We start from the raw sequence: 27216 nt of genomic DNA, 5'->3' as shown, positions 1-27216 counted from the left end.
AAATAAAACAAGTCTCTTTGCCTTTATCACCAGGCTGCACTAAGGTCTGAAAAACTCTTTCTCTTTGTTCTAATACAATCTGTAAGTTAGAGCCTCAACATCAGCCTTTCAACAGTGATTCACCAAAGCTGAAGCTGCTGATCTGGTTCCAAAAATCAACTCAACTCAGCCAAATATAATGCAGCAAATTTAATTAATGAGCAGCTTGTTTTTTAAATGTGCTCCATTTGGGAACATGTTGGGAAAAAAGAGGAATCAGTTGTGTGTTTATATAAGAATAGATTATTTGTGTAAGAAGGTAGAGAGCAAATGTCCATGTTTCCCTTTGATCAGTGTATTCTGATTACATTTTGGACACATTTGGAGTACATCTGGACATATTTGAGTCATTTGGGGCTGATTGGATTTTGGCTGATTTGGATGAGACATTTTGGACAATTTCTGTGTAGTTTTGCACCATTTTTGAGCAATTTTGGAAAAAGTATTTGTAATCTTAGACAATTTTTGAGTGAGTTTGGACAATTTGAATTTATTTGGGAACATTTATGAGTAACTTTGGGCAAAGTTTGAGTCATTCTGAACAAATTCCAAGAAATTTTTACACAAGTTTTAACTCAACATTGACAAATCTCGAGTAATTTTGGACCTTTTTTGAGTTATTTTGGACAATTTCATTGTAACTTTAGACAATTTCTATGTAGTCTTAGGCAATTTTTGAGTCATTTTGGACAGTTTGAATTTATTTGGGACCATTTATGAGTAGTTTTGGGAAAAATCTGAGTCATTCTAAACACATTCTGAATGATTTTGCACAATCTTTGAGTCATTTTTGACAAATCAGGTGTACGTTTGGACGATTTTTGAGTAAGTTTGGACTAATCTGCATAATTTTGGACCATTTCTGAGTTGTTCTGCTGACTCTGAACCTGTAGGATGCTTGTTAGTAAAGAACAAATACTCATTTTAGAAATATAATTCAAAGAGGATCACAAATACTGCTAAAAAAATGCACACTCCTGTTCTCACCCTCTGAGTAATGCAAGTGGGTGGAATCCTTCGAAATGTGATCAAAAATGTATTATTTTCCTTTACAAACGTGTTTTCATCAGTGACCAGGTCAGTTTATCCCATTTATCCAGCTGCTCTGTCACAGTAAACAGGAATCAGACACAAACTTTTCCCAAAATGACATTTATCTGCCCATGAAGTGGAAGCAGGCTGAGCCCATCCTGTCCTGATAAGCTGCAGGAAATGAAGCAGCAGCCTCTAAATACGACTAAAACTCACAGCATCATGTCAGTTTATTTACGGCTTTGCAGCTCAAGATGAGATGTTTAAAAAAAAAACAACATAACTCAGCAAATTAGGAGAATAAATCAGCTGGTTGGCAATTACAAAAACACAAAAACTGGATTATAATCCGGAATATCATAGAAAAAGTCTTAGAACTGTGGGTTTACAGTGGGTTAAATTCCTCACTAAAAATACATTTGAATGAAAAAACATTAATCTGCAAACGATAAGACTGTTTATTGGACTGTTATATTTTAAGGAAGCGCTCCATTGTTGAGTTTAAGAATTAAGGTTAAAGATTAAGCAGAGTAAAGGATGTTTGTGGTGACTTTTGGGCGGTGTTTTGGTCAAGCAGAATTTATAAAGGTCTATTTCTTCAAGACAAGGTAAGAGAGAAGAGCAAACACACGACGATGGAGTCTTACTTCAGAGGTAAGAGGAATATTTTACTTGATTTGGCTTCGAACCTCACGGCAGAATTTAACTTATAATAATGACTTTGTCAGATGAAACATTGTCTTAAGTCATTTTACTTTCCTTTTAAAACTATTCTTTCACTACATCAAGAAGTTAGTCCTAGATTTGTGTGAAAATGTAAATGGAAGATGATCTTGTTGGATGGTGGATGGAGTTTCCTTTTTGCTTATTTGGTACCGAAAACTAAGTTCGGCCATGAAACGAAATTTGGTGAGGACACAGAGAGTACAGCTTCTAGCAGATCTAAATGATCAAAGGCTCCCGAAGAGCACACATTTTTAATTACTGGTCCTTGAAAATGGCATCCATGTTTCCTATTAAAAATACAATCTTTGGTCGACATTTCACCAACTTCTGAGGATTTTACATCAGCAGAATTTGTTGTGCTGCAGGTAAACAAGCCAGACTTCCAGTTTTTGAGTCCATTTGTTATGTTGACCAGATCGAAACACATTTTAAGGGATTCTGGACAATTTTCAGGTCATTTTGGACTAATTTTAAATGATTTGTGCAAGCTTTGAATAATTTTGGACAAATTTTTAATAATTTTGGACATTTTTTAGTCATTTTGGACAATTTCTATGTAATTTGGACCATTTTTAAGCCAGTCTGGACGGGTTTGAAATTGGACCACTTATTAATAGTTCTGGACAGTTTCTGAATAATTTCTAACAATTTGTGAATCATTTTAGACTATTTCAGTTTTGATTTGGAAATGTTTTGACGCATTTGAAAATGTAAATGAAGGTGGTTTTGTGTCTCCATAAAGTTCCTGTAAGTGTATCTATAAGGATGTTTCCATATTTCTACTAAATTACAGTCTTTGGTTGAGATTTCACCAACTTTTGAGACTCTAACATTAGTAGATTCTGATGTGTGGCAAATATGTCAAGACAAGGTTCCAGTTTTTAGATGTTTTGACTAAATGTGGATGTGGACTCATTGGTAGAACAGAAATTGGTGTTTATAGGGGTCTATATGTTGTCACTATATGTTCAAACTTACAAGCTGCTTCCATGTTGTCTTCATGTTGAAATTTAATTGAATATGAATCTTAGTTTGTCTTACCAAATGTTCTCATACATACACTTGGAATTAATAACAAACAGAGAAATACTGGCCTTAAAAATGGGGAGAAAGTGCTAAATTTCAAACTAGGGTGGCACTGAGGGCCCCAGAAAGTTCCTACCAGTGTATAAATGTGGATGGATCCATATTTCATACTATCCACTATTTGTTATTTCAAACAGATCTAAACAGATGTAAAGTTATTCTGGACAATTTCTGAGCCATTTTTGAAAACTCTCAAGTTATTTTTGAACAAATGCTGAGTGATTTTGCTGAAGTTGTAAGTTTGCTCGAGTCATTTTGGACCAATTTGATGTGTGGCAAGTATGACAAAACAAGGTTCCAGTTTGTCGCAAGGCTGGTATTTGGGGCCACAGAGACTCCCTGTAAGCAGGGCCATAGGCAGGATTTTGGAATAGGTGAGGTCCATGATGCGCGCGCAAAGCGCGCGCCGAAAATTTTTCAATGTTTTTAAAAAAATATTTATTTTATATATTTTTTTTTAGGCTACAAGTCACACAAGATGTTTGTTGTTTAAATATCTTTTAATGATGTGAAATCAGCATTTTCCAAACAAAAATGTATATTTTTTCAAAAAAACTAATCAACTTTTTCCTGTGACCAGAGGCATCCCACCGTCGAAGGATATTCTCCCGGTTCACCTCCACTTTCTGATGCACATGCATCATCGCCAGGCCTGTCAGTCTGTCGTTGGACATGGTAGATCTAAGCCATGTCTTAAGTCTTCGCATGGCTGAGAATGACCTCTCACAGGCACAAGTCGTCACTGGCAAGGTTAGCAATATCTTCAACATACATTGTATGTTGTCTGATGAGCCAGGCGCTCATCAAAAAAAAAAAAAAAAAAAAAGCGCCGGACGCGCTCTCCGCTGTGGATAAAAGTAATTAAACTCTTTGATCAGATGATCTGACAGGCCGAACTAGTGCCGAATTATCTAAAAAAATATATTGTGGTCACCTTGGTGTAGATGGGCGGGGATGTGGTCTACAAAGTGCTAATAATAAAAACACTAGTTTTTGAACGGGGTTTGGCCCGCTGCCAAGCGCGTCACAGGGCGCATTTGCGGGTACGTGCATCAGCTGATCAAACAGCTTTTCACCGCAACACGCGCACAGGCACAAACAGAACACAAAGCCCATGGATGTTTACCACAATTTACAATTTACAAGCACGTTTCACAGAGAGGTTTCAAGTTTTTATGAGTTTATGTTTTATTCAGTTGGGCATATTTGGCGAAAAAAAAAAAAACTCGGAAAAAATAGGTGAGGTCCGGACCTCGCTGACCTCATACCTGGCTACGGCCATGCCTGTAAGTGTACGTTGATGGATCTCTCCATATTTCCAACTAACTGGTCGACATTTAACCATTTTTGAAAGTTCTCTAACATCAGTAGACTCCTCACCAAATTTCATTGCTTAGTGAGTTATAGAGATTTTAAACACTAAATATGGCTTCCCAGCTAAGACGTTTTGAAAAATTGAGAATAGAGAAATTACAGGGTGTGAAAATATAAGAAATCCTCAAAATTCTGACAAAATGCTTTATAGAATTTAGCTTTTGGCCTCAATAAACACATTTATAATGACTGAACAAGATCAATGTATTTCCTTGATTCTGTCTGAACTGACTCCAACTCACCCCGATGTGTCGTTATTTTTGTACAGGCTCCTTGTGGATGATCTTCATCCTCGTAACGCTGCCTCGTCTCACCTGCAACATGTTTTGTCCCAGCAGCTGCTTCTGCAGCCCCACCGGTGCCGTCATGTGTGTTGGTGACAACATCACCGATGTACCTGAGCATCTGCCGGTTCACACTTACCTGCTGCAGATCAAAAACACCAACATGAATGTCATAAATGAGCAGAGTTTGGCCAACAAGAAACTCCTGCTACGTTTCAGTCTGATCGACAGTCACCTTCATACCATCCATCCCAGAGCTTTCCACGTAGCTCCTCAGTTAAAGTCCGTCCAACTGTCGTCCAATGACCTCTTGACTATTCCCCCTCGAGTCTTCAGTCCATTGGCCGCTCTGGAGCAGCTGTTTTTGAATGGAAACCAGTTGGAGATCCTCTCTCCGGATATGTTTGAAGGACTGGTTGGGCTGAAGGATTTGGATCTGAGCAGCAACAAACTCACCAGTCCTGCTTCAGATCTTTTCGATGGACTCACCAGCCTTGACTTTCTGAACCTTGGTGCGAACTACATAAAGAAGCTTCCACCCACCATCTTTCACTCCTTGACTAAACTTCGCCGGCTCATAATCTACTACAACGAGCTAGAGGAGCTCGAAGTCGGGATCTTTGATAAACTCGTCAACCTCATACAGCTAAGGATTGACCACAACCGGATTTCCGGCCTCCTGCCTCAAGTGTTCTGGTCACTGAGGAATCTGAAAACGCTGACGTTGTCCAACAACAGACTTCTGGTGGTTCCAGACAGGAGCTTCTACTTCATGCCCAAACTGAGCAAACTCACCCTTTACAACAACCCACTGTTATCTCTACCAGATGAGCTGATGGGCTACATGCCTGAAATAGCAGAGTTTTATCTTTATGGCACCAACCTCACCACAGTTCCTGAAAACGTGTTCGCCAACATGTCTGGGCTGCAGATCCTCAACTTCCACCTCAATGACCACCTGAAGGAGCTGCCTCAGGATCTCTTCTGCTGCCTTCACAACCTTACGAAGCTCTCGTTGAAATCCAACAACCTCAGTCATCTGCATCCAGAGCTGTTCTCCAAACTCCCCACTCTGAACACTCTGCTCCTCAACGACAACAAACTGGAGAACCTTCCAGAAAACATCTTCCAGAACCTCACAGGGGTTTTGAGCATTGATCTGAAGAATAACCAACTGCAAACTCTTCCAGGGGGTACTTTCTCATCAAACACAGCTTTGAAGAATCTTTATCTGAGTGGGAACCCCTGGAACTGTGACTGTGATATTCGAGATATCGCGAGATGGATGAAACACAATAAGCAGGTTGTTCTTGACAGTGAAGACGTGATGTGTCACAGTCCGGTCTACCAGCTGCTGCGTACCGTTGGTTCACTACGTGACGATGAATTCAACTTTTGTGATGCTACAGCTCTCCATTCTGCTTCTTGTGAAGCACTTTGTGTTGCTCTGCGTGAAAAGTGCTTTACAAATAAATAAAGTTTAAGTTTAACTGCTGACACAGCTGCGACCATCTGAAAAGAGTTTCAACCCACATCACTCCCACCTTCCAAGACAACTTCAAGCACCACCCAACAAACTACCCAGCAAGCCGAAACCACCACTTTGCCCCCCGAACAGACCACCTCAGATACCTACAGCCGACGTTCAGTCCAGTGAAGCTCAAAGCAAACCACCTTCTTATTATGACATATTGGTGATGGAAGAAGATCGACGATAAGACTTTCTTAACCCATTTGCTTAATGTTGAGTCGTATCTTCCAATGTTTCTTGACGACGTCAGAATCTGATTCTAACATTTAAAAAGATGATGAACTTACCCTTGAGGGAATTTATTGTCCTTGCAGTGTACAACAAAATTAGCAACAATCCTATGAGACAATTATACAATGTGACATTATTAACAGCACTAAAAGAAATGTACAAATATTAAATATGACGTCTTTGACAGACAGCTTATTGGGTATATTAAGAGCTATAAAAACAATAACTGATGTTGCACTTCTGGATATTGCACATTGCAAATATGCAAAAAATGTTAAGATAGTTGGGAAATTGCAGTGAGACAGCATTTATTTATATATATAATCTACGCTAACAATTTGTTTCTAATTAGGTGTAGTTCGTGTAAAGCTGTGAGGATTCATCGATTGATCAGTTAGTCAATATAAAGAAAATTAATCAGCAAATCTTTGATAGCTGATCAATAAAATTTAATGGTTTGCTGCTTTTTTGTCATATGTAAAAAAATGTTTGAGTTTTGGTGAGAATAATCAATTAGAGGACAACATGTTGGCCTCTGGGTGTTTGTGAAAGGCGTTTTTTTTAATTTACGACCCTTTCTACATTTCATTGGTTAATTGGAAAAGTAATGATCATTTAAATCATCATTTGCAGCCCTGAATTTCAGTTTTTGAAGGAACATGTAACACATTTTTTTTCACTCACTCTTGTCTTTTTTTGTTTGTTTTAAGCTTGCATTCATGATATAGTCATGATATACAGTGTTTTGTGAAACTGATGTTGAGCTTCTTAATGGAGCTCTAATCCTTCACCAGTGATTTGTTTCCCTCTAGTGGTGAATCTCTTACACTGCATGAATACACATCACAGCTTCTATCAATCAATCAATCAATCAATCAATCAATCAATCAATCAATCAATCAATCAATCAATCAATCAATCAATCAGTCAGTCAATCAATCAATCAATCAATCAATCAAAGTGTTTATTGTCATGTGCACAGTATGGAAACATGTTTCCCTGTACAATGAAATTCTTACTCTGCTGTCCACCAAATGCCTAATGTGTAAGAATAAATTTAAAAGAATATAAATAGAAATTTAAAATAGAACAAAAAACACAAGTGTAAAATTAAAATATAAAAATACAATACAATACAAATGCAAATAAGGCAGTACAGTATTGTGCTGCTGGTGTGAACTCTGGTCAGCAGTTTAGGAGTCTGATGGCAGTGGGAAAGAAAGAGTTCTTAAACCTAGTGGTCCTGCATTTCATACTCCTGTACCTCCGGCCTGAGGGTAGAAGTGTGAACAGACCATGCTGGGGGTGAGTGGGATCATTTAGGATGGAGGCAGCTCTATTGTGGACTCTGCGGTGGTAAATGCTCTGCAGACAGGGCAGTGGAGTCCTGGTGATCTTCTCAGCAGTCTTCACCACTCTCTGCATGCGTTTGCGGTCCATAGCAGTGGTGCTGCCATACCACACGGTGATGCAGCTGGTCAAGATGCTCTCAATGATGCAGCTGTAGAAGTTGCTGAGAATCTTAGGTAACATGCCAAATTTCCTCAGCCTCCTCAGGAAGTACAGCCGCTGTTGCGCCTTTTTAACCAGCTGTGTGGAGTTGAGTGTCCAGGTTAGGTCCTCAATGATATAGACGCCCAGGTATTTAAAGCTGCTCAACCTCTCCACTTCAAGCTCCTAGATGTACAGTGGCTGCTGAGGTCTCCTCTCCTTCCTCATGTCCACTATAATCTCCTTTGTCTTGTCTGCATTGAGGGTGAGGTTATTAACTTTACACCATGACACCAGACTGGCCACCTCCCTCCTGTAGGCCGCTTCGTCTCCGCTGGTGATGTGTTCTATCACTGCAGTGTCATCTGCGAATGTCAGAATGATGTTATCCTTGTGGGAGGCGACACAGTCATATGTGAACAGGGTGTAGAGGATGGGGCTGAGGACACATCCCTGCGGGGTGCCAATGTTGGTTGTAATGCTGGCTGAAGTCCTATTACCGATTCTGACAGACTGAGGCCTGCCAGTCAAAAAGTCTAGGAGCCAGTCACAGAGGGCGGGGTGCAGACCAAGTGTGGACAGTTTGTGGGTGAGCTTGTGGGGGACGACTGTATTAAACTTATTTACAGTAAATTTTATGAGTTGTCTGTCAGTATCTTTCCTAATAAATGGTATTATGTGCAGAAATCTTTCATTCTTTCACCCGGTTAGCAGGAGATTTGAGGCCATGCAGTTGAGGAATGAAAATACCACCAAGATAAGTCTTTATGACGTTATCTTGCCTCTCCCATCACCAGTTATGATGCATTTTTTTTGATCAGTGTGTCGACTGCGGTCAGATGTGTATAGCTTTCTCTGTATTTGTGTGTGCTTCCTTTTCTTTACATCTCACTAATGTTCAAATAGGGCTGCACCAACGAGATTGGATGCTGGGGTGTCGGTTCAGCGTGGGATTGGTCGAACTACTGGGAAAAACCGGTACATAAGGTGGAGGGATGACGTTGAGGTCAGAGGTCAGATGGACGTGCCATCCTTCACTGAATACCAACCAGCTCCCATAGGCTGCACTCTCAGGACTGAACACTTCTTCTAGGGACACATGTTTAGAGCATTTTTTAATGACAGTGCCACCTACTGCAAAAGATGAGTGCACAACTTATGGTTTTAAAGGATGAGGAAAATGTACTTTCACTGTTTAACCTTCTTCACAGCAGACATTTGGACTGATCACAGGTGGAGTAAGTGATGAATGAGGTCCATAAAGGTTCTTCTTAACTATGACAGAGAAGCAGTAGAACAACAGCAGCAGCTCTAGAGGAATCCAGCATCAGTACACCTCTGATTTAAACTGGAGCCAGTTCAGATACCTGCAACTTTATGAACATTATTAAACCTGTAAAAGTATTAAACATTCAAGCTGAAGGTTGTTGCTCCTTAATGTAGCTGACAGACAGAGATCATTTCATGCTTCTACCATCTGATGAAGAATTAATTAACATGTTGTCTGGAGATAATTATCATCATTTGGGCTGACAAAATCCGGCTATGACTCAATCAAACAAATCAGCAAACAAACTTAGAGTTGGTTTGACAGCAGCTGTCACTACATAAAAGTGGTCGTTTTCACTGTTTAAATGATGAGTTCAAACATAGTTTGTTTCTCAGTTTAGCAGGTTAACAACAGCTTTGGATGAAAACAGTAGAAATGTTTCTAAACTCATAAAAGGATTTGTCAGTACTCAGGTCATGGTTGTGTTCCATCATGGAGATAAATGCTGCTACTTGGTTTGGCATCAGCTCAGCAGGAGAACAAACCCCAGAACCCCAGAAGAAGCAGGAGGTCATAGAACTGGTCCTATCAGTGCAGTCTTTGGCTCTGGAGTAGGTGCTCTAAACGTGTGGCCTTAGAAGAAGCGTGCAGCCCTAAAAGTGCAGCCTCCAGCTCTGCAGACACGATATCCAGACACCACAAAGGTCGTTACATGTGACTCCATTATTATTTTACCTGATAATTACACAGTTTGTCCAAATGCAAGTCTTAGCAACCCAGTTATGATATTGTAATGAGTACTTTTTGGGTGAATTAAAGACTTAGGGAGGACATGAAGTAGTACTTTGCACTGAATACTCAGTGTGATCCTAAAAGTGTACTTTAATGACCATCTGTTGCAGTAGGTGGCGCTGTCTATAACAAGTGCTCTAAATGTGAGGCCTTAGAAGAAGTATGGAGCCCTGAAAGTGCAGCCTCCTAGCCTAGCCGCACTAGACAACCCACGACAACGAATTTAATTCTCTGCCAGGGTGGGTCTAGTTACCCTCCATAAGGCTCGAGGCTGGATTCTCCTAAAACTGGCCGGACCAATCACCATGAAGTGCAGAGTCAGAAGGCGGGCGTAACGATTCTGACAGAAACAACCGGCGCACAATAAACAGTTATCTTTCAACTTGGCTTTCTTTGGTCACATCCCTTAAAGATTTGAAGCTAAAATTCAACTTGAAAGATAAACAAAGGACGGCACTGAAGTGTTTCATTGAGAAGAAAGACGTATTTGGACTTATGCCGACGGGATATGGCAAATCCTTAATATACCAGTTAGCTCCGCGACTCCGCTGGTTGGGAAGCTAATGGGACTTAGCCACCACTGTTGCCAACTCCTCAGTAAGGAAAGTCGCTGTTGGCTGTCCTAAAAGTCGCTAGAAGTCGCTAAATGACGTCATCGCCTAATTTGCATATTTCCCAGTTTGCATGTAATTGTAATCAACGTTGTAGGAGAGAGGAATAACATTGTGAAAGAGACCAAAAAGTGAATATAAAACACCCAAAATATGTTTTTGTACTAGAGGCTAAATGCTGTGGTTTATTTTAGCATGACAGTGAAGAAACATTTTCGTTTATATGGCTCCGTAAGTCTGGATGGGATCTGTAGTGACTGCGCATGCGCGATTCATCTGCCGTCTGGCCGCGGAGTGATGTGGGTCTCCCCTTCCCCTCACTCGGACTGCTGTGGGGTTACTGGACTGACAGCCTGTGCTCTGGGAGGGGGAGAAGCTCACAGCAGCACCTGCTGCTTGTTGAAAACAGTAACAGCAGAATGAGCCGAGTTTTCCTATTAGAGTCTCCAAAACGGCAGAAAAAGTCGCTAGATTTGTCGCTAGTCGCTTTTGACCAAAAAAAGTCGCTAGGAGCTTTGAAAAGTCGCTAGATTTAGCGAGAAAGTAGCTAAGTTGGCAACACTGTTAGCCACAATCCGCCGGTGCTCTCGGAACTACGTCAGCCTATTCATTGCGCTGATTGGTTGTATACCTACCCAATTGCTGCAGAGGGATTTGATAGACAACCTTTTAGCCCGCCTCCCTCCCTGTCGAGCTTCCCTAGACCCTTGTGCCGTCAGAAACATGGGTGTAGCATGGCTAGGCTAGCAGCCTCCAGCTCTGCAGACACACTCTACTCACCAACACACACACCTCAAGCCCAGCGTGTTCTATGTATAGTAGAATCTACTATTGACGTAATGTATGGTAGGATCTGTTTTCTCATGTGTAAGTCAGAAAAGGAGGTAAGACTGTGTTTATTTGACCAGTTTTACTTTGTTAGGTAAGTCTGACTCCAAAGAGAAGTGTGGGTGATTTGTTATTCTGACTATTTTTTGTACGCTCCCATAAAGGTAAAGTTTTGTAGCATTTAGCTCCACACAGAATGCATTCAGTGTAACTTAAGAAAACTAGATAGTGTAACGCTGGGTGTAGTGGGTGTTCTGCATTGGGGTTTTTGTGAGGAGGATGTCCACCGTAGGGGTTACGTTATGTTACGTGAGTTCAGGAGGGGAGGGGCAGCGAGAGAGAGGACGGTTGTTCTTGTTGTTTTTCGTTTTTCCGGTGGCATCCTAACCTGGGGCTAGCTGTGCTGCGGCAAGGGAATAAAGGCTCGTTGAGCTACAACTGAGAAACTGTCTCCTCCATTTGTCCAAGCTGCCAAGCTACACCGCAACGCTACAATATAATCTAAAAGGCTCCTGGAAAACTTTTGGAAGAATTGGAACAAAGCAGTACAAGGGTTCACAAATACAGTTATATTGGTGTTCATTTTCTCTCCGATACTTCATCATTGTGCTTTCGTATTCACTTGGCTACTGCAGCACCAAGCAGCCAACGTGTTAGAAATATTACACTGTAAAGAAAAATGAAATATTAAATGTATACTGCAGTATTCAGGGATAGAAAAATAATAAAACAACTGCACATACCTGTAAAAAAAATTACATTTGCTGATTTAAAGACGTTGAAATATGATGTAGTTTTCAGTTAAACACTGAAAAAAAATCCCTATTTGCAACAACAGAACATTTTTGTTGTTGACATGATTTCCAGTAATAATAATACTAACAACCAATTTATGTTTATTCAAAAAATATAGATTTTTCTTTTATGGTTAATGTGTAAAATCATCTTTAATTGTCTGTGATTTTACCAGTTAAAGTCTGTAATCTAACAAACTGAGAAAATCTGTAAAATAACATTCATTTTTCTCTTTTAGAAATTGCAGTCAAAACTGTTTGTTCTTTTGTAATTTACAGTAAAAGTTAAGAATTATTTATTTAGCTTTGGTCTGTTCTTTTCGGTTTGACATGTAAATTAATAATTTTTTCTGTAAATTTAACAAGTGATTTTCTGTTAATTAACAAAACCTGGAAAAATTGTAAAATAACTGTTAAAATGTTTATTATTTATTATTTTTGATCCCTAACATAGATTTTTTTTCTTTCAAATACCAACAAATATCTAATGATTTTTTGCTGATTTCAGTAGAGTAAAATAATGTCAATTTATGGTAGACCATTGTAGAAGTCGATGCTGTATTTATTTATAAAATATTGATGTTTTTACTGTGGAAATCATTGACATGTGAAGTCTTTTTTATGTGATTTTAGCAGTTATTAGCTGTAATTTAAGAAAATACAGCAATATGTAAAATGGCATTAAATAATTTTTTTTTAAAAGACTTCCAATAAAAAATGTTTATTATTAATTTTCAACCCCTAATAGAATTTTTCTCTAATGCCAGCAAACATCTAAAGTGTAAATAATATATGTAAAATAATCATATTTTGGTGATTTACATACGTTAAAATACGTAATTGTCAAACTATCAACAAAAAAATCACTCTTTGCGAAAATGTGGACATGATGTAGTTTTTACTTGTTGTTTTTTTGTTTTGTTTTTTACAGTCAACATGCAAACTAATACCATTTTTTCTGTGATTTTACTAAATAATATTTATAGTTTAACAAAAAAATTGTAAAGTAACAATTACCAGCAAATATTTGGAAAATAATTATATTTTTTGATGATCGAAAAATATAATTATTGTGTAAATTTATGACAGACAGTTTATTTTTATTTTTGAAAAATATATATTATTGATGTGGGACGTTATTTAAAGTTTTGTTATTTAAAGGTTAAGATGTAACTTAATATATTTTTTTCTGCGATTTATTGAGCTATTATTTGTAATTAAACCAAACAGGGAAAATCTGTACAACAAGATTAAACTGTTTTTTAAAAATGCAGCTAAAACGGTTAAAAATGTTCTTGTTTTTATTTGCAGTATACATTTTAAATGTTTTTGTTTAGTTTTGCCCTGTTCTTTTTGGGCTAACATGTAAATTAATATTTAAAAAAAGTATCATCTGTGAATTTAAGAAAAAAACATGAAAAACATGGAACAATGTAAAATGACAGATAAAATCATTATTTTTCATCATTTTTAGTCAATAATATAGATGTTTTTTCTTTCAAACATCAGCAAATTTCTAGGAAATTATTTTGGGCTGATTAAAATAAAGCAGAATTCTGATCTTTGAGGTAAAGTTTATAATATTGCAGGACCACACCCAAGTTTTGATGTTAAGAACAGCATGAATAATAAATAATCACCATGAATAATATACCAAAAACAGCCTAGTTTAACACAGTGATGCACAAGAAAAAAAGACACAAGTGGAAATGCACGTTGCCCTGCTCTTTCCATTAGATGGCAGTCCAGTGGCAGGACAAGAGTTTATTTAATCAAGAAAATTTGAGATAGTTTGAGATAATATCAGCATTGAATTTCTACTTACACATCATCACTGAGTGTTTTAGAGTTAAATTTAGACTTTTTAATCTGACATTTCTGCTCATTTAAAATCCACTCAGCCTGGACTTTGTTTTGTTCTTGTTTGTCACAAACTGAATTGGCACATATTCAAGAATGTACTGGATGTTTAACAATTCATGTGCATTCATGTGTGATGGTATGTTTACTCATTTCCCCCCTTTTTTATTTAATGTACAGTACAGTGTGTCAGTGTAATGCTATTTTTGTGTGTCTGAGCTCATTTTCTCAAGCTTTTAGACCTGGAATTATATGTAAATAATGGATAAATTGCTGTCAGTTTCACAGAAATGAAGCTTGTGTGTCTGCATTTCTACCATCAAAGGGTAAATTCGGTAAATACTGAACACAATATAAAATTTCTCTCACTAAAAGTTGTGCACTTATTCAATGAATAGAAGCGTTTTGCATTGAACTGTGTTATAGTGACATATCTGATTTTTTTTGCACCAGAAAAAGTTAAAATGTTCGTTATATGAGTTGTTCTTAGCACAGAAGTCAAAGTGCAATAATTAATGCTGAAAAATGCTAAATGCTGACTTAATATCAACTTAAATTCACTCCATGTCAGTGCATTTCAGTTCACATTCACCAAAAATGTCCAGCTGGGCCATGAGATCGTAAGGTTTGTGTATTTACAGTTACATTGTTGAAGAGGAAAATCAAAACTGAGACCTAATGAATTCAAAAGCAAATCCGTTTACTTGTTTGATACATCTGAAATCAGATCTTCGTTGCTCTACGGTCGACTCCAAGCTCCAGATTTTCTAAGGGAACCTCAGTACCTTTGCCAGTGATTTCTTCTTTTCCACTCTTGTTCCTCCTCCAGCAGATGTAGCTGACGATGACGAAGATGACGATGCTGATGACGGCGGTGCAAACCACAACAGTTGTGGCTGTGGTGGTAGGGTTGGTTGTTGTGGGTAGAAGTGTTGTCATAGAGGTTGTGGTGGCGATTGTTGTAGTTTTAGTGGTTGTAGGAATGGTCGTTGTAGGGGTGGTGGTCGTTGTGGGTAGAAGTGTTGTCATAGAGGTTGTGGTTGCAGCTGTTGGGGTTGTGGTGAGTAAAATGGTTGTAAGTGCAGTTGTTGTGGTCGTCGTAGGTGGAACTGTCGTCATAGTAGTTGTGGTGACCACAGTTGTGGGCATAGTGGTTGTAGGCGTAGTTGTTGGTTGGGTTGTGGCTAAAAGTGTTGTGGAGACAGTTGTGGTCGTCGTAGGAGGCAAAGCGGTTGTTGGTGTTGTGGTTGTGATGGTGGAGGTGGTGGTTGGGAGTGTAGTTGTGGTTGGAGCAGTGGTGGTTGGTGTTGTAGCGAGAGGCGTCGTGGTGGTCGAGATGGTGGTTGTTGTTGCTTCTGTTGTTGGGAGCGTTGTGGTGGTTATAGGAGTGGTCGTGGTGGTTAAGATGGTGGTTGTAGGAGGAAATGTGGGGCAAATAAGCTGATCTTCAACTAGTGAAATGACTTCCATCCCGTTCAGATGTTCTGGATGCTGACAGACCACTTTATTGGTAAGTTTGTCAGTGTTCGCCTTCATCCAGGAGTAAAAATCTACCAGGTTACAGTCGCAGCTCCAGGGGTTGTTGCTCAGGTCAAGTTTTTTGAGTTTCGTCAAAGGCTCGAAAACATCTCCAGGAAGCGTCTGCAGGTTGTTGTGAGCGAGCTTGAGGGTGCTCAGCCACTTCAGCTTCTCAAACACATCCGAATCCAGTGACTTTATCTCATTGTTCTGGAGGTTCAGCTCTGTGAGCTTCTCTGGACCGTCAAAGAACCCAGCGGAGACGGTGGAGAATTGGTTTTTAGACAGATCCAGCTTCCTGACTTTCTTCAGAGGGCCGAATATTCCTCTAGGAAGAGAGCTCAGATTGTTTTGTTGGAGGCTTAATTCAGTCAGTTTGGGCATTTCTCCAAACAGCACCGGAGGAAGACTCGTCAGCTGGTTATTCTTCAGCTTCAGGTCTTTCAGCTGAGAGAAGCCGACGAAGTATCCTTCAGGGAAACCAGTCAGGAGGTTGTTATCCAAAAGCAGCTTATTTAGTTTGTCTTTATGTGGGAACAGATTCGGTGGGAGCTCCGTTATTTTGTTTCCGTACAGCCCAATCTCCTTCAAGTTTGGTAAACTCTGAAAAAGGTCTTCAGGAACGGAGGTGAGCTGGTTCTCGTAAAGTCTTAGTTTCTGCAGTTCTTTCATGTGTGAGAACCAGGCGGTGGACACGGCAGAGAGGTTGTTTTTAGCTAAATGGAGTAGTAAAAGGTTGTCAAGACCATCAAAAGTCCCGTCTTCGATGGTTGCGATCTTGTTCATGTGTAGCAGAACCTCTGTTACTTTCTTGAGGCCTTCAAACAAACCTTTCTCAAGTCTCTGGAGTGCGTTAGACTTTAGTATAATTTTCTCCAGGTCGCTGTTGTCTTTGAAGACTCCCACTGGGATTGATGTTAGCGGAGTGCTGGAGATCTCGATGTGCTTGAGGTGAATCAAACCTTCAAAAGCTCCCAGCTCAATGGAGGATGTGCCAGTGTTTAGAAACTCCAACTTTTCCAGCTGAGGGTTTTTCACAAAGGCTGCTTTGGGGATTGTTTTGATCTGACTCTCCAGGAAAAACACCTCCGTCACGGCAGGTCGCAAGAGCTGTGGGATTTCTGTCGTTGATGAACCCAAGACTTCCTGGTTCTCTTGGGGGCAGTCGGTCGCTTTTTCACAAGGTTGAACTTGAGTCAGTGAAAAATCAAACAGTAGAGACATAAAAAGAACGATGATTTCTCCTCTGGACATCATTGTTCACTACAAAAAGAAAAACACATTTTAAGTGGTGTCAAAAGTGTATTTGAGCTGTAGTTAAATAAAATATTATTTCTCATAAATCTTTGTAATCTTTGGTTATGCATGTCTGGCTTTGTGGTTTCTTTCAAATTAAAATTACATTTTGCCTTTAAAATTTGTGCTTTGATTTTAGTAAAAGTGCAAAAATAAGGTTTAACTAAAGCGCTGTTTTGAATAAATCTAAATTATCCACTTGCGTAATATTACTTAACTTTTGTGGTTTCTATCAACTTGAAAAATGACTTTGTCCCCTAAAATTGGTGTTTTAATTCTAGTAAAAGTGCAAAAATGAGCTTCATGTAAAACACTGTTTTATATAAGTTAATTTATCTTTGTATTTTGTTGATGGCAGTTCATTTTTGTGATTTCCGTCTGTTTAAAGTTACGTTTTGTCCCTTTAAATACAGCATTTCATTTTAGTAAAAGTGCAAGAATGAGGTTTAAGTGAAGTACTATTTTGGATAAGCCTAATTTGTCCTTCCGCTTGGGTAATATCAGTTAAATTCTGTCGTTTCTACCAGAGGTGGGACCATGTCCTTGTTTTACAAGTCAAAGTCGAGTCTCAAGTCTTTGTGGTCGAGTCCCGGGTCGAGTCTGGAGTCAAATCTCGAGTTTAGACAGACGAGTCCAGTGTCGAGTGCAAGTCCTAAACAGGTAATTAAAAAACAATAACTGGATCCAGATCTGTTTCCCTCTTTTATCAGTACCAGTCTCTGCAATCGAGTCCAAGACATCCTGACCACACTGTGAGAACATTTTATTGCTTCCCGACGCTTTACCATTGTCAACAGAAATGAAGGTTTTCAAACTGAATTCATGTTGTTTTTGTTTTTGTTTTTTTGAGCCACACACTGGAACTCTGTGAGAAGGCAGAAATTTATCAAGAATAACATAAAACCACTAAAACAAATGTTTCTGTTCAGGAATGCACCAAATACCTGTATTTTGGTGCCTTAATTAGAAATGAATAAAGCGCTTTGCTATTTTTCAGCTTTTTAACAACAATAATTATATTTTAGAATTAAAGATGTCAGTTAGATTAAACAGCTTGCACATACTGGTGAATAAACTATTTCAGAAACATTATACATATATATATATATATATATATATACATATATATTGGTAATCAGCCATACTGTTAATTTAGGGTAGTGGTGGCAAACATCAAACACTGGGTGGTGGTCTAATGAATTTGTTCAGCAGTGTGAATATACTGTAATAAACTATACGTTTATTAGACAGTGTGCAAAATTTACATTAACAAATAAATGATTTAAGGTATTTAGCTGTGCATGAGTATTATAAATACAGTTTAGATTTTATCCAACTTCTAAAGCTGAGTCACTTATTTGTCTGTTCGTTTCGTTACTTGTGCATTTCCATAACATCGTGATGCAACTGGAGGCAATCCATATAGACCAAAACATCACTGTCACACCTGAGAAAACTGATACACCTAAAAAACAACACGGCCCCAGGTTGAGTTGTGAGAACAGCTGATATGTGTGTGCGTGCGTGTGTGTGTGTGTGTGTGTGTGTGTGTGTGTGTGTGTGTGTGTGTGTGTGTGTGTGTGTGTGTGTGTGTGTGTGTGTGCATCTGAGGGATTAACAGCAACCACACCTCACATTCACACCTCTAATTGAAGGCTGTTGCATCACACACATCACCCAACCTGAGACATAATGATGAAGATGTGGGGGAAGTTTGCATCAGCACAAGTTAAACTTTTGACTTTTAATAACTTCATTGTGCTTCACATGATGCTGCTGCTGACACCAAGATCAGTAAAATAAATGATGTGGTGCTGAAACTAAAGGAAGTCAACAGTAAAACCACAAACTACAAACACAGTGGCTGTTTATTACAAAGGAACCAAAAAAGAGAAGAGGGAAAAGAAACTGTTAGCAAAACTGTCTGAAGTTTGCAATTTATTTTAGCTCACTTCTAGAGGGATGGGTGCCTGATTCTTTCCAGGAAACTGTGCATGCATGAAAAAGTGATTTTGTCATCATTCTCAATACTACAGGGCTGGTTTTTAGTCTGTTGCTTGGTTAAACTGTTTCAGTGCATTACCACATGAGACCAAAAAATGTTTTTTAAGGTTTAAAGCTCAGCAATAACAGCACATCTGTTGTTTGTGTTCCTCCAGTTAGCTTTTAGCATTTTGAAAGATTATTTTTGGGCTTCTCTGCTTTTATTTTGTAGACAATGGCTCACGTTGTTTCCCAGCACTGATGGCTGTGGGACTAGGTGATGTCACAAAAGGTGACTGACAGGTGGAAAACGATACAGGTTAAACTGTCCCATAACTACACCAACAGGCTGCACGTGACTGAACAAATGGGTGAAACTTGGGCTTTCTGCTCCCAGATTTCAAACCAGACCAGCGTGGCGGCTCATTGGTGAAAAAGGGTAAAAAGTCCATTTCCAGAAGCCCAGAGTCACACTGGATGCCCATGAATTTGCGTAGAGTATCCCAGACTTTAACTTGATGCTAATGGGGAAGAGCCAATAGGAAGTCTACTCTTTCAAAAGTCAATGCACTACAAGCAGAATACATTGCACAGCTGCTTACACTGCCAATGAATTACAAGTGATAATCTGTTAATTCAAAACCATTCCAGGAGATGACCTTATGAAGCTGACTGAGAATGCCAAAACTGTCATCAAAGCAAACGGGAGCTACTTTAAAGAATCGAAATTATAAAACATATTCTGCTTTGTTTAACGCTTTTTTGTTTCCTAGATAAATCCATGTGTGCTCTTTCATAGTTTTGATGCCTTCAGTATTAATCTATAACGTAGAAAATAATTACAATAAATAAAAACTACTGAATAAGAATGTGATGCCAAACGTTGAGCTGGAACTGTTTGTATACATGAAAAGGTCATACATGTCAGTTTCGACTTGTCAGCCATGAAGTAGATGTTCAGTATGTTCAGTGTCAAATGAAGCTTTGATAAAGATGTTCAGGAAACAATGTCCTGGCCACAATATTCAAATCATATGCACCTTAAAGATTTTATGGTTTTGGATAGTGAATCATACATGATGCGGTCACGAAGCTCATGACAAGAGGTGAGAACCAGGTGAAAATCAAACTTTGAGGAAGTCTGTGATGCGCATTGGGCAGTTAAAGAATCTTATTTAACCCTCCTGTTGTCTTCATTTACGAGCACCAAAAAATATCGTTCCCTTGTCTGAAAAAAATCCAAAACTTCAGCAAAATAATTTACCAAATTTCTGAAAATTTTCAAAACCTTCAAAAAGAAAATTCCAATAATTCCTTAAAAGTTTTATTTTGAAAATTTCCCCCAAATTTGGCAAGAAAATTCTTTTAATATTTTCAAAAAATGAGTAAAAAATCTTCCAAAAAAATACTAAAAATATCTAAAGTGATTACACATATATATCAATAAAACTTCTAATATTTTCTTTAAGAATATTCACAAAAAATCAACCAAAATCCAGTGAATTTTGCTGGATTTTGGTTGATTTGTTTTGTGAATGTTTTTAAGAAATATATTTAACCTTTCCTTTTCTCCACCAAAAAATGTTCAAAGATTTCCCAAAAATGTTGTAAATGTGGACATCAGAAGTTTGACAGTGAAAATATTTTTTCCCCACATTTTCAAACTTTAGACGGGTCGATTTTGACCCGTGGGACGACACGAGGGTGAAGAAAAGCTTTCTGTGACAACGTCCGATCACCTGGAGACCAGCTGTGTTTGTTTCAGCTCCTCTCTATGTTGTGAACAATGACTCAGCCAGAGGACTTAACAGCATGGACTCAGCTCCCTTTTTTTGTTTCCTTTCCTCAAATGTGTTATAATAATTTTGAGTAATTCAGCGAGTGTGGTAGTCTGATGAAAATACACCACAATAGTTACGTCAGATTTTCCAGACACTCCCTCCCTCACTTTTATCTTTTGGCTTCATGTGATTGGACAGTTCTCAAAGCCATCTCTCTTATTTACTGTTCCTTTATGTCATGAGCTTGCTATACCACATAGACTGCAGGAGAGGTTGGTTCAAGTCGAGTTTCAGGCTGATGCAGGTGCTGGAATTATTGTTTATTTTATGAACTGTGTTGAATTCTATAAACAGTGAAACATGGAATCAGAAGTTACTGTGAACAGGACTGAGACTGTGACTCACATCCATCCCTGCTATGTGAGAGACGACTTCAGTTACACCCTTTCAAACAATCCTTCCGTTATATGCGTGCTGTTATATGCTTTTCTTGCATTACTGTCTGTTGTCACAGTGAGCGGAAACCTCCTGGTGATCATCTCCATCATGTACTTCAGGCAGCTGCACACTCCCACTAACTCCCTCATCCTGTCTCTGGCTGTGGCCGACCTGCTAGTTGGGATTGTAGTTTTTCCTCTCAGCATGGCGTTCTCTTTCAGCTCCTGTTTGCATCACCAGGGTTTACTCTGCAAAGTGCGAAGCAGCTTTGATATCTCACTGAGCACTTGTTCTATCCTGAACCTCTGCTGCATTTCTGTGGACAGATACTATGCGGTGTGTCAGCCTCTGACCTACGGAGCTAAAATCAGCCCTCGTGTTGTTGTGAACATGATCCTGGTGATCTGGGGGTTTTCTGCTCTAATCGGAATTGGTGTCACAATTCCTGGAACAAGCAATGAAAAGTGTGAGGAAAAGTGTTTTATTGAAGTTCTCATGGCAAACACGATTGGACCGATATTATCCTTTTACCTCCCAGTGCTCATAATGTTGTGTATCTACCTGAAGATTTTCCTGGTTGCACAGAAACAAGCACGGAGCCTCCAGAGCACAACAAAGTCTGCAGCAGCCGTTAGTAAGATGGAGAGAAAGTCCACCAAAACTCTGGCTATTGTTCTGGGAGTTTTTCTTCTGTGCTGGACTCCTTTCTTTCTTTGTATCACCTTTCTGCCTTCTAATGATGATTCAGTTCCAGTTCCTGTGATGGAAATGCTGAACTGGCTCACGCTGATTAATTCAATGCTGAATCCCTTCATTTATGCTTTCTTTTACAGCTGGTTCAGATCAGCCTTCAGAATGATCGTTTTTGGGAAAATATTCCAAGGTGATTTTACTAACACAAAATTGTAGTGAATCAAAGATTGAAGTGCAAAATGTTTATTTATGCATCATAAACGTAATAGTAAATGACAATAAAAGTGAATGTGTTCACACTGAAACTTTCAAATGAACTGTATGTCATGTTAATAGAAACATGAGAAGTGCTGAGTTTAAAAAGTAATTCAGTTTTTTTCTATAGAGATCATCTTCATTTAAATGTAAATAAATGCACTTAAACTTACAGATCATGCACATTTTTATTCTCCTAAAATACATGTCATTTCATATGAAAATAAATCTGTAATCTAGTTAAAGATACGAACCATAAACCATGTCCTTTATGTCACACATGAAACATGAAGTGTCCTCATGATACAGTGTCCTGACACCATGATAGTAGTATCTATAAGTTCCTGAATCAGTCTGGAAACAGGCCGACACAGCCTGCATGTTTCTGACATACTGATACAGGAATGTGTGTTAAAACATTTCTTTGCCAAATAAGAATATTTGGTCAAGATTAAATCTGACATTGTTGAACAGACATTATTGTCTGATGTTAGATGGTTCATTTAGGCTTGTTAGATGATAACACAGTGATGTTTTATCATGAAGTATCTGTTAAATACAGGTGGGATCACTTGATTTTTGTTGCAGCAGTTTTGAAACATGGTGTACTGTATGTATATTTAATTACTCTTTTTTGCATTCATACAATGGATGCATTTCACTCCATCAGTTCAGTCTCTTCATATTTCTCTGACGTACTGACCACAGAGCTGTATTTCTTTATTCTGTTGGTGCACTCAGTGATGTGGTCTGCTAACCCTCGTGTCATCCTGCGAGTCAAAATTGACCTGTTTGAAAAGTCTGAAAATGTGGAAAAAAAATATTTTCACAGTGTAATTTCTGATGTCCACATTTGTGACATTTTTGGAAAATCTTTGAACATTTTTTTGTGGAAAAAAAGAAATGTTAAAAATATTCTTAAAGAAAATATTAGAAATTTTACTGATATACATGGTGACACAAAAAAACGGGAACTTTTTAACAATCCAATAAAACCAAGAATGATGGAAGAAAAATATTTTATTCATAGTAACTGAAACCTTAAAACATGCCGTTTAAGAAACAATGATGGAATTTTCATTTTTAAAAATTACTTCCTGTAGATGGCGTCCTCCTGTACGAATGCATTCTTGAAATGTACCTGGGGCTATCTCAAGAGAAAAGTATACATGACTCGACCAAGAACTCTGGATGAGTTAAAACAGAGAATTCAGGATGAAATTCACAGTATCCAGTGGTGTAGTCAAGTTTTTTCTAGTGGGTATACTCCGGCCTCATAAACCAAAGCCAGGTCAGGTTCTCATATGTGTGCACGTGCACTCACATGTGCACGTTTCTGAGCTGATAGACCAATGATAAACACTGGAAAGCTGCACCGGTAAAATAGAAGCGACCTGTCAAATTTACACCCATATAGACGGCGTCTGGGTCCGGATCCGGACCGCGGTCGGCCTTTTAGTGAGCCCTGTTCTCAGCCAGACACCTTCCCCCGGCCCATACAACTTCACCGCTTCCTAACACAGAGAAGACGAATTTATGAATGGGAAAGTGAACGTTGTGTCAAAAAACATACTGATACATATGTTTGCGCATTTTTAAGTGGTTATATGAAAATTTGGGACCTTTTCTAGTGGGTATAAGGCGTATACCTGCGTGTTTACACCCCTGGGTATACGTATCTTTGCGCCTTTTTAAGTGTGTATACGGAAATTCGGGACCTTTTCTAGTGAGTATACGGCGTATACCTGTGTATCACGTACACTACACCACTGACAGTATCCCAGCTGAGATGTTGCAGCAGTCAATGAGGAATCTCAACAGCAGATTTCAGGAATGCATTTGTACAGGAGGATGCCATCTACAGAAAGTAATTTTTAAAAAATGAAAATTCCATCATTGTTTCTGAAATGGCATGTTTTAAGGTTTCAGTTACTATGAATAAAATATTTTTCTTCCATCACTCTTGGTTTTATTGGATTGTTAAAATGTTCCCGTTTTTTTGTGTCACGCAGTATATGGAATCACTTTAGATAATTTTAGGATTTTTCTGGAAGATTTTTACTGATATATTTTTAAATGTTTACAATAATTTTCTTGCCAAATTTGGAGGATTTTTTTTTAAATAAAACTTTTAAGGGAAACTTTTAAGGAATTATTGGAATTTTCTTCCTGAAAGTTTTGCAAATTTTCAGAAATTTGGGGAATTTCTTTGATGAATTTTTGGATTTTTTTTCACACAAATGAACAATATTTTTTGGTGCTTGTAAATGAGGACAACAGGAGTGTTAATGAAAACAGTGTGATCTAAATCCCCAGCTGTACTTTCAGTCATTGTTTTGTTGTGAACCGAGTCATAAGGAGCCATGGAAGCCGACCTGGGCTCAGCAGAAAACCTTCGTTAGTGAACGTGCGTGAATGCATAATCATGTTCTTCCATCTCAAATCATCAGAGGCCTTTTGATTGACTGTCTCTGGTCAACTACATTCACAAATTATTGCAAACTCAAAGTCCAATTATAGCGATTATATTCAACATTTTAAGACTTTTTGTAAACTTAAGCACTTTCAGTGTCTTGAAAAGTGGTCTACTATGGGATGGCTACACTGTTTGCTGGTACCAGGACAGTCGTAGCTAACGTTAAAGCTATGTGTCCACAGGATCCGTCCATTTCTAGCATCCCATTCACTATCTATGCGAAATGTACCGTATTGCATGCTGGTTGTGTTGCAGTGTGTTTCAAGCTGCGTTGTGGTTCGTCTCCCCAGAGCTCATTTGCACAAAGTAGACTTGACTTCTACTTCATGCAAATTCGGTGCGCTGAGCGAAGATTCGACGCACTGCAAAACTTTCGTTAAAGGTATAAACTAGCCGTGGTCAAACTAAAACAAGGATTCAGCAGCTTGTTTCTTGCCTCAAATGCTTTCAGAAATAATTATTGATAAATTTGAGGTCATGAAAATATTTGAAAAATCTAACGTGGAAAAGTTGCGGTCCTGACAGGATTAGTGGTCAGCCGCTTAAAAATTGTGCTTCATTGTTGAGTAACATTTTCACATTCATGTTCCGGCTGTCTTTATCATGGCTCGGTGGGTAGAGTAGCCGTCTTGTAACTGGAAGGTTGCCGGTTCGATTCTCGGCCCATCGTGCTCATGTCGAGGTGTCCCTGAGCAAGACACCGAATCCCTAATTGCTCCTGATGGGTCGTGGTTAGCGCCTTGCATGGCAGCTTCCGCCATCAGTGTGTTAATGGGTGAATGTGACGTATCATGTAAAGCCATTTACAAAAAGTTCCCACATTATGGAAAGAATCCATAGTTGTCCCCGTGGCCAAGGTCGCAGTGCCAAAAACACTGAATGATTATCGACCAATGGCACTTACTTCCTTAATAATGAAAGGATTTGAATGTGTCATGAAGCAGCACATTTTGTTGATGACACAGAGTGTTACTGACCCCCTCCAATTCGCTTATCAGCAACGTAAAGGCGTGGAGGATGCCGCAGCTACTTTGCTAAATCTGTTGGTTGGTCACTTGGAAGGACTGAGGACTCATGCTCGTTTATGTTTTGGTGACTTCTCGTCAGCTTTTAACTGTCTACAGCCTTATATTTTAGCCAACAGGCTCTCTGAAATACCTGGCTTTGGCTTTGCAACGATATCTTGGCTGGTCGACTTCCTGACAATGAGGTCACAAAGAACTCGTGTCAATGACACCCTCTCTGATACCATGACATTCTCTACAGGCTCACTCCTTTATTTTTTGTGCTGTACACGAACAACTTTTAGAGCACAGATGATTCAAGGTTCATTGTTAAATTAACAGATGATTCGGTAATTGTCAGCCTCTTGCAGGACCAGGGGGAAGGACATGGCCCTGTGATGGACAAATTCATTGAATGGTGGAAAAATCCACTTGTTCCAAAGACCACTTTTATTAATGGTACAGCTGTGGTGATTGTAAGCCAGTGCAAGTATTTGGGCACCATCTTAGATTTCACACTGACTTTTGAGGCCAACATGGATTATATCTGCAAAAAAGCCAACCAGAGATTGTTCTTTATAAGGAAGCTGAGAGATTTTAATGCTGACAGTTCTCTTTGAAAAATGTTTTATTCATCTTTTATTGAGTCAGTAACTTTTGCAGTGATTTGCTGGGTTGGGAACCTTAGCATCACTAATAAAAATCGTCTGGGAAGCATTGTCAAACTTTGCCAAAAAATCACTGGCACTAGCCTGCAGCAGCTTGACAACGCTTATCAAGCAAGAGCCATTCAGAAGGCAAGGGTCATTTTAACTGACCCACATTACCCTCTGTATGCTGAGTTTCGACTTTTGCCATCTGGGAAGCGCTATACATTCCCTAAAAGGGCCAAATCAAACAGATACCTCAGATCATTTGTTCCCTCAGCTGTAGGGTTTTTAAATAACCTTTAGACTTGTGTCCTTGCACTGTAGGCTACATATATGGTCATAATAACTTACCTGATGACATTCATAATTATATTATTTGTATCTATGTTTCTATGCATTGTATTATACTGTTTTTTATGGAGGGCTGCTCAGTGGCGTAGTGGTTAGCACTTTCACCTTGCAGCAAGACAATCCTTGGTTCGAATCCCGGGGTGGGCCTGGGATCTTTCTGCATGGAGTTTGCATGTTCTCCCTGAGCATGCGTGGGTTTTCTCCAGGCACTCTGGCTTCCTCCCACAGTCCAAAAATATGCTGAGGTTAATTGGTTACTCTAAATTGCCCGTAGGTGTGAATGTGATTGTTTGTCTATATATGTAGCCCTGTGACCTGTCCAGGGTGTCCCCTGCCTTCACCCGAGTCAGCTGGGATAGACTCCAGCAACCCCAATGAGGATAAAGTGGTGAATGGATGGATGTTTTTTATGGTATGAACTTCATTGTTGACTGCTGTTGCAAATCAAATTGCTCAAATTGGGAAAATAAAGATTCTGTAATCTAATCTTTTTGCTGAACAGTTTGGTAATAAAAGAGAAAACAGCCATGAGAAAAAACGGCCCTGTGAACACGTAGCTTTAGCTCTGGTGCTAACAGCAACATGTTTTATATTGAGGTGATATCGCCGGTTTTAAGTGCTGCGATGATCAGAAAACTCTTTGTTGCACAATTTGCACAAAACCACGCTTTTATCCAAGCTGCCATCAGGAAGATTTTCAAAAGAAAACCTTCCGCTTAACAAGCTCAATGCGGTCTCGTCTTCCTTCACTGTTCACTGTATCCTGCGCATCTTCTTCACAGCTGGAAAGCAGACTTTAGGTTCATTACCGCCACCTACTGG

General features: G+C 39.0%; 2 protein-coding genes across 4 annotated transcripts in view; both read left to right on the top strand.

Moving 5' to 3' along the window:
• Positions 1-1499: 1499 nt before the first annotated feature.
• Positions 1500-27216, top strand: part of LOC110953850 (platelet glycoprotein V) — a 40805-nt gene continuing 15088 nt past the window's right edge. Inside the window, exons 1-2 of one of the 3 annotated variants that reach the window (XM_051947473.1) lie at positions 1626-1725; positions 4526-8481. In XM_051947473.1, coding sequence (XP_051803433.1) covers positions 1707-1725; positions 4526-6018 — 1512 coding nt within the window. In that variant the 5' untranslated portion in view covers positions 1626-1706 and the 3' untranslated portion in view covers positions 6019-8481. Of the gene's footprint in view, positions 1726-3456; positions 3634-4525; positions 8482-27216 lie in introns of those variants that run through there. The other 2 variants (XM_051947470.1, XM_051947472.1) reach the window with 2 other exon arrangements.
• On the top strand, positions 20888-21874 carry LOC110953855 (trace amine-associated receptor 1-like). The gene has a single exon (XM_022198051.2). It carries the CDS (start codon positions 20888-20890, stop codon positions 21872-21874), a length of 987 nt encoding a protein of 328 aa, XP_022053743.2.

The sequence above is a fragment of the Acanthochromis polyacanthus genome, chromosome 4 (assembly GCF_021347895.1).
Source record: "Acanthochromis polyacanthus isolate Apoly-LR-REF ecotype Palm Island chromosome 4, KAUST_Apoly_ChrSc, whole genome shotgun sequence".
Lineage (NCBI taxonomy): Eukaryota > Metazoa > Chordata > Actinopteri > Pomacentridae > Acanthochromis > Acanthochromis polyacanthus.
This window is presented reverse-complemented; position numbering and strand designations above follow the sequence as displayed.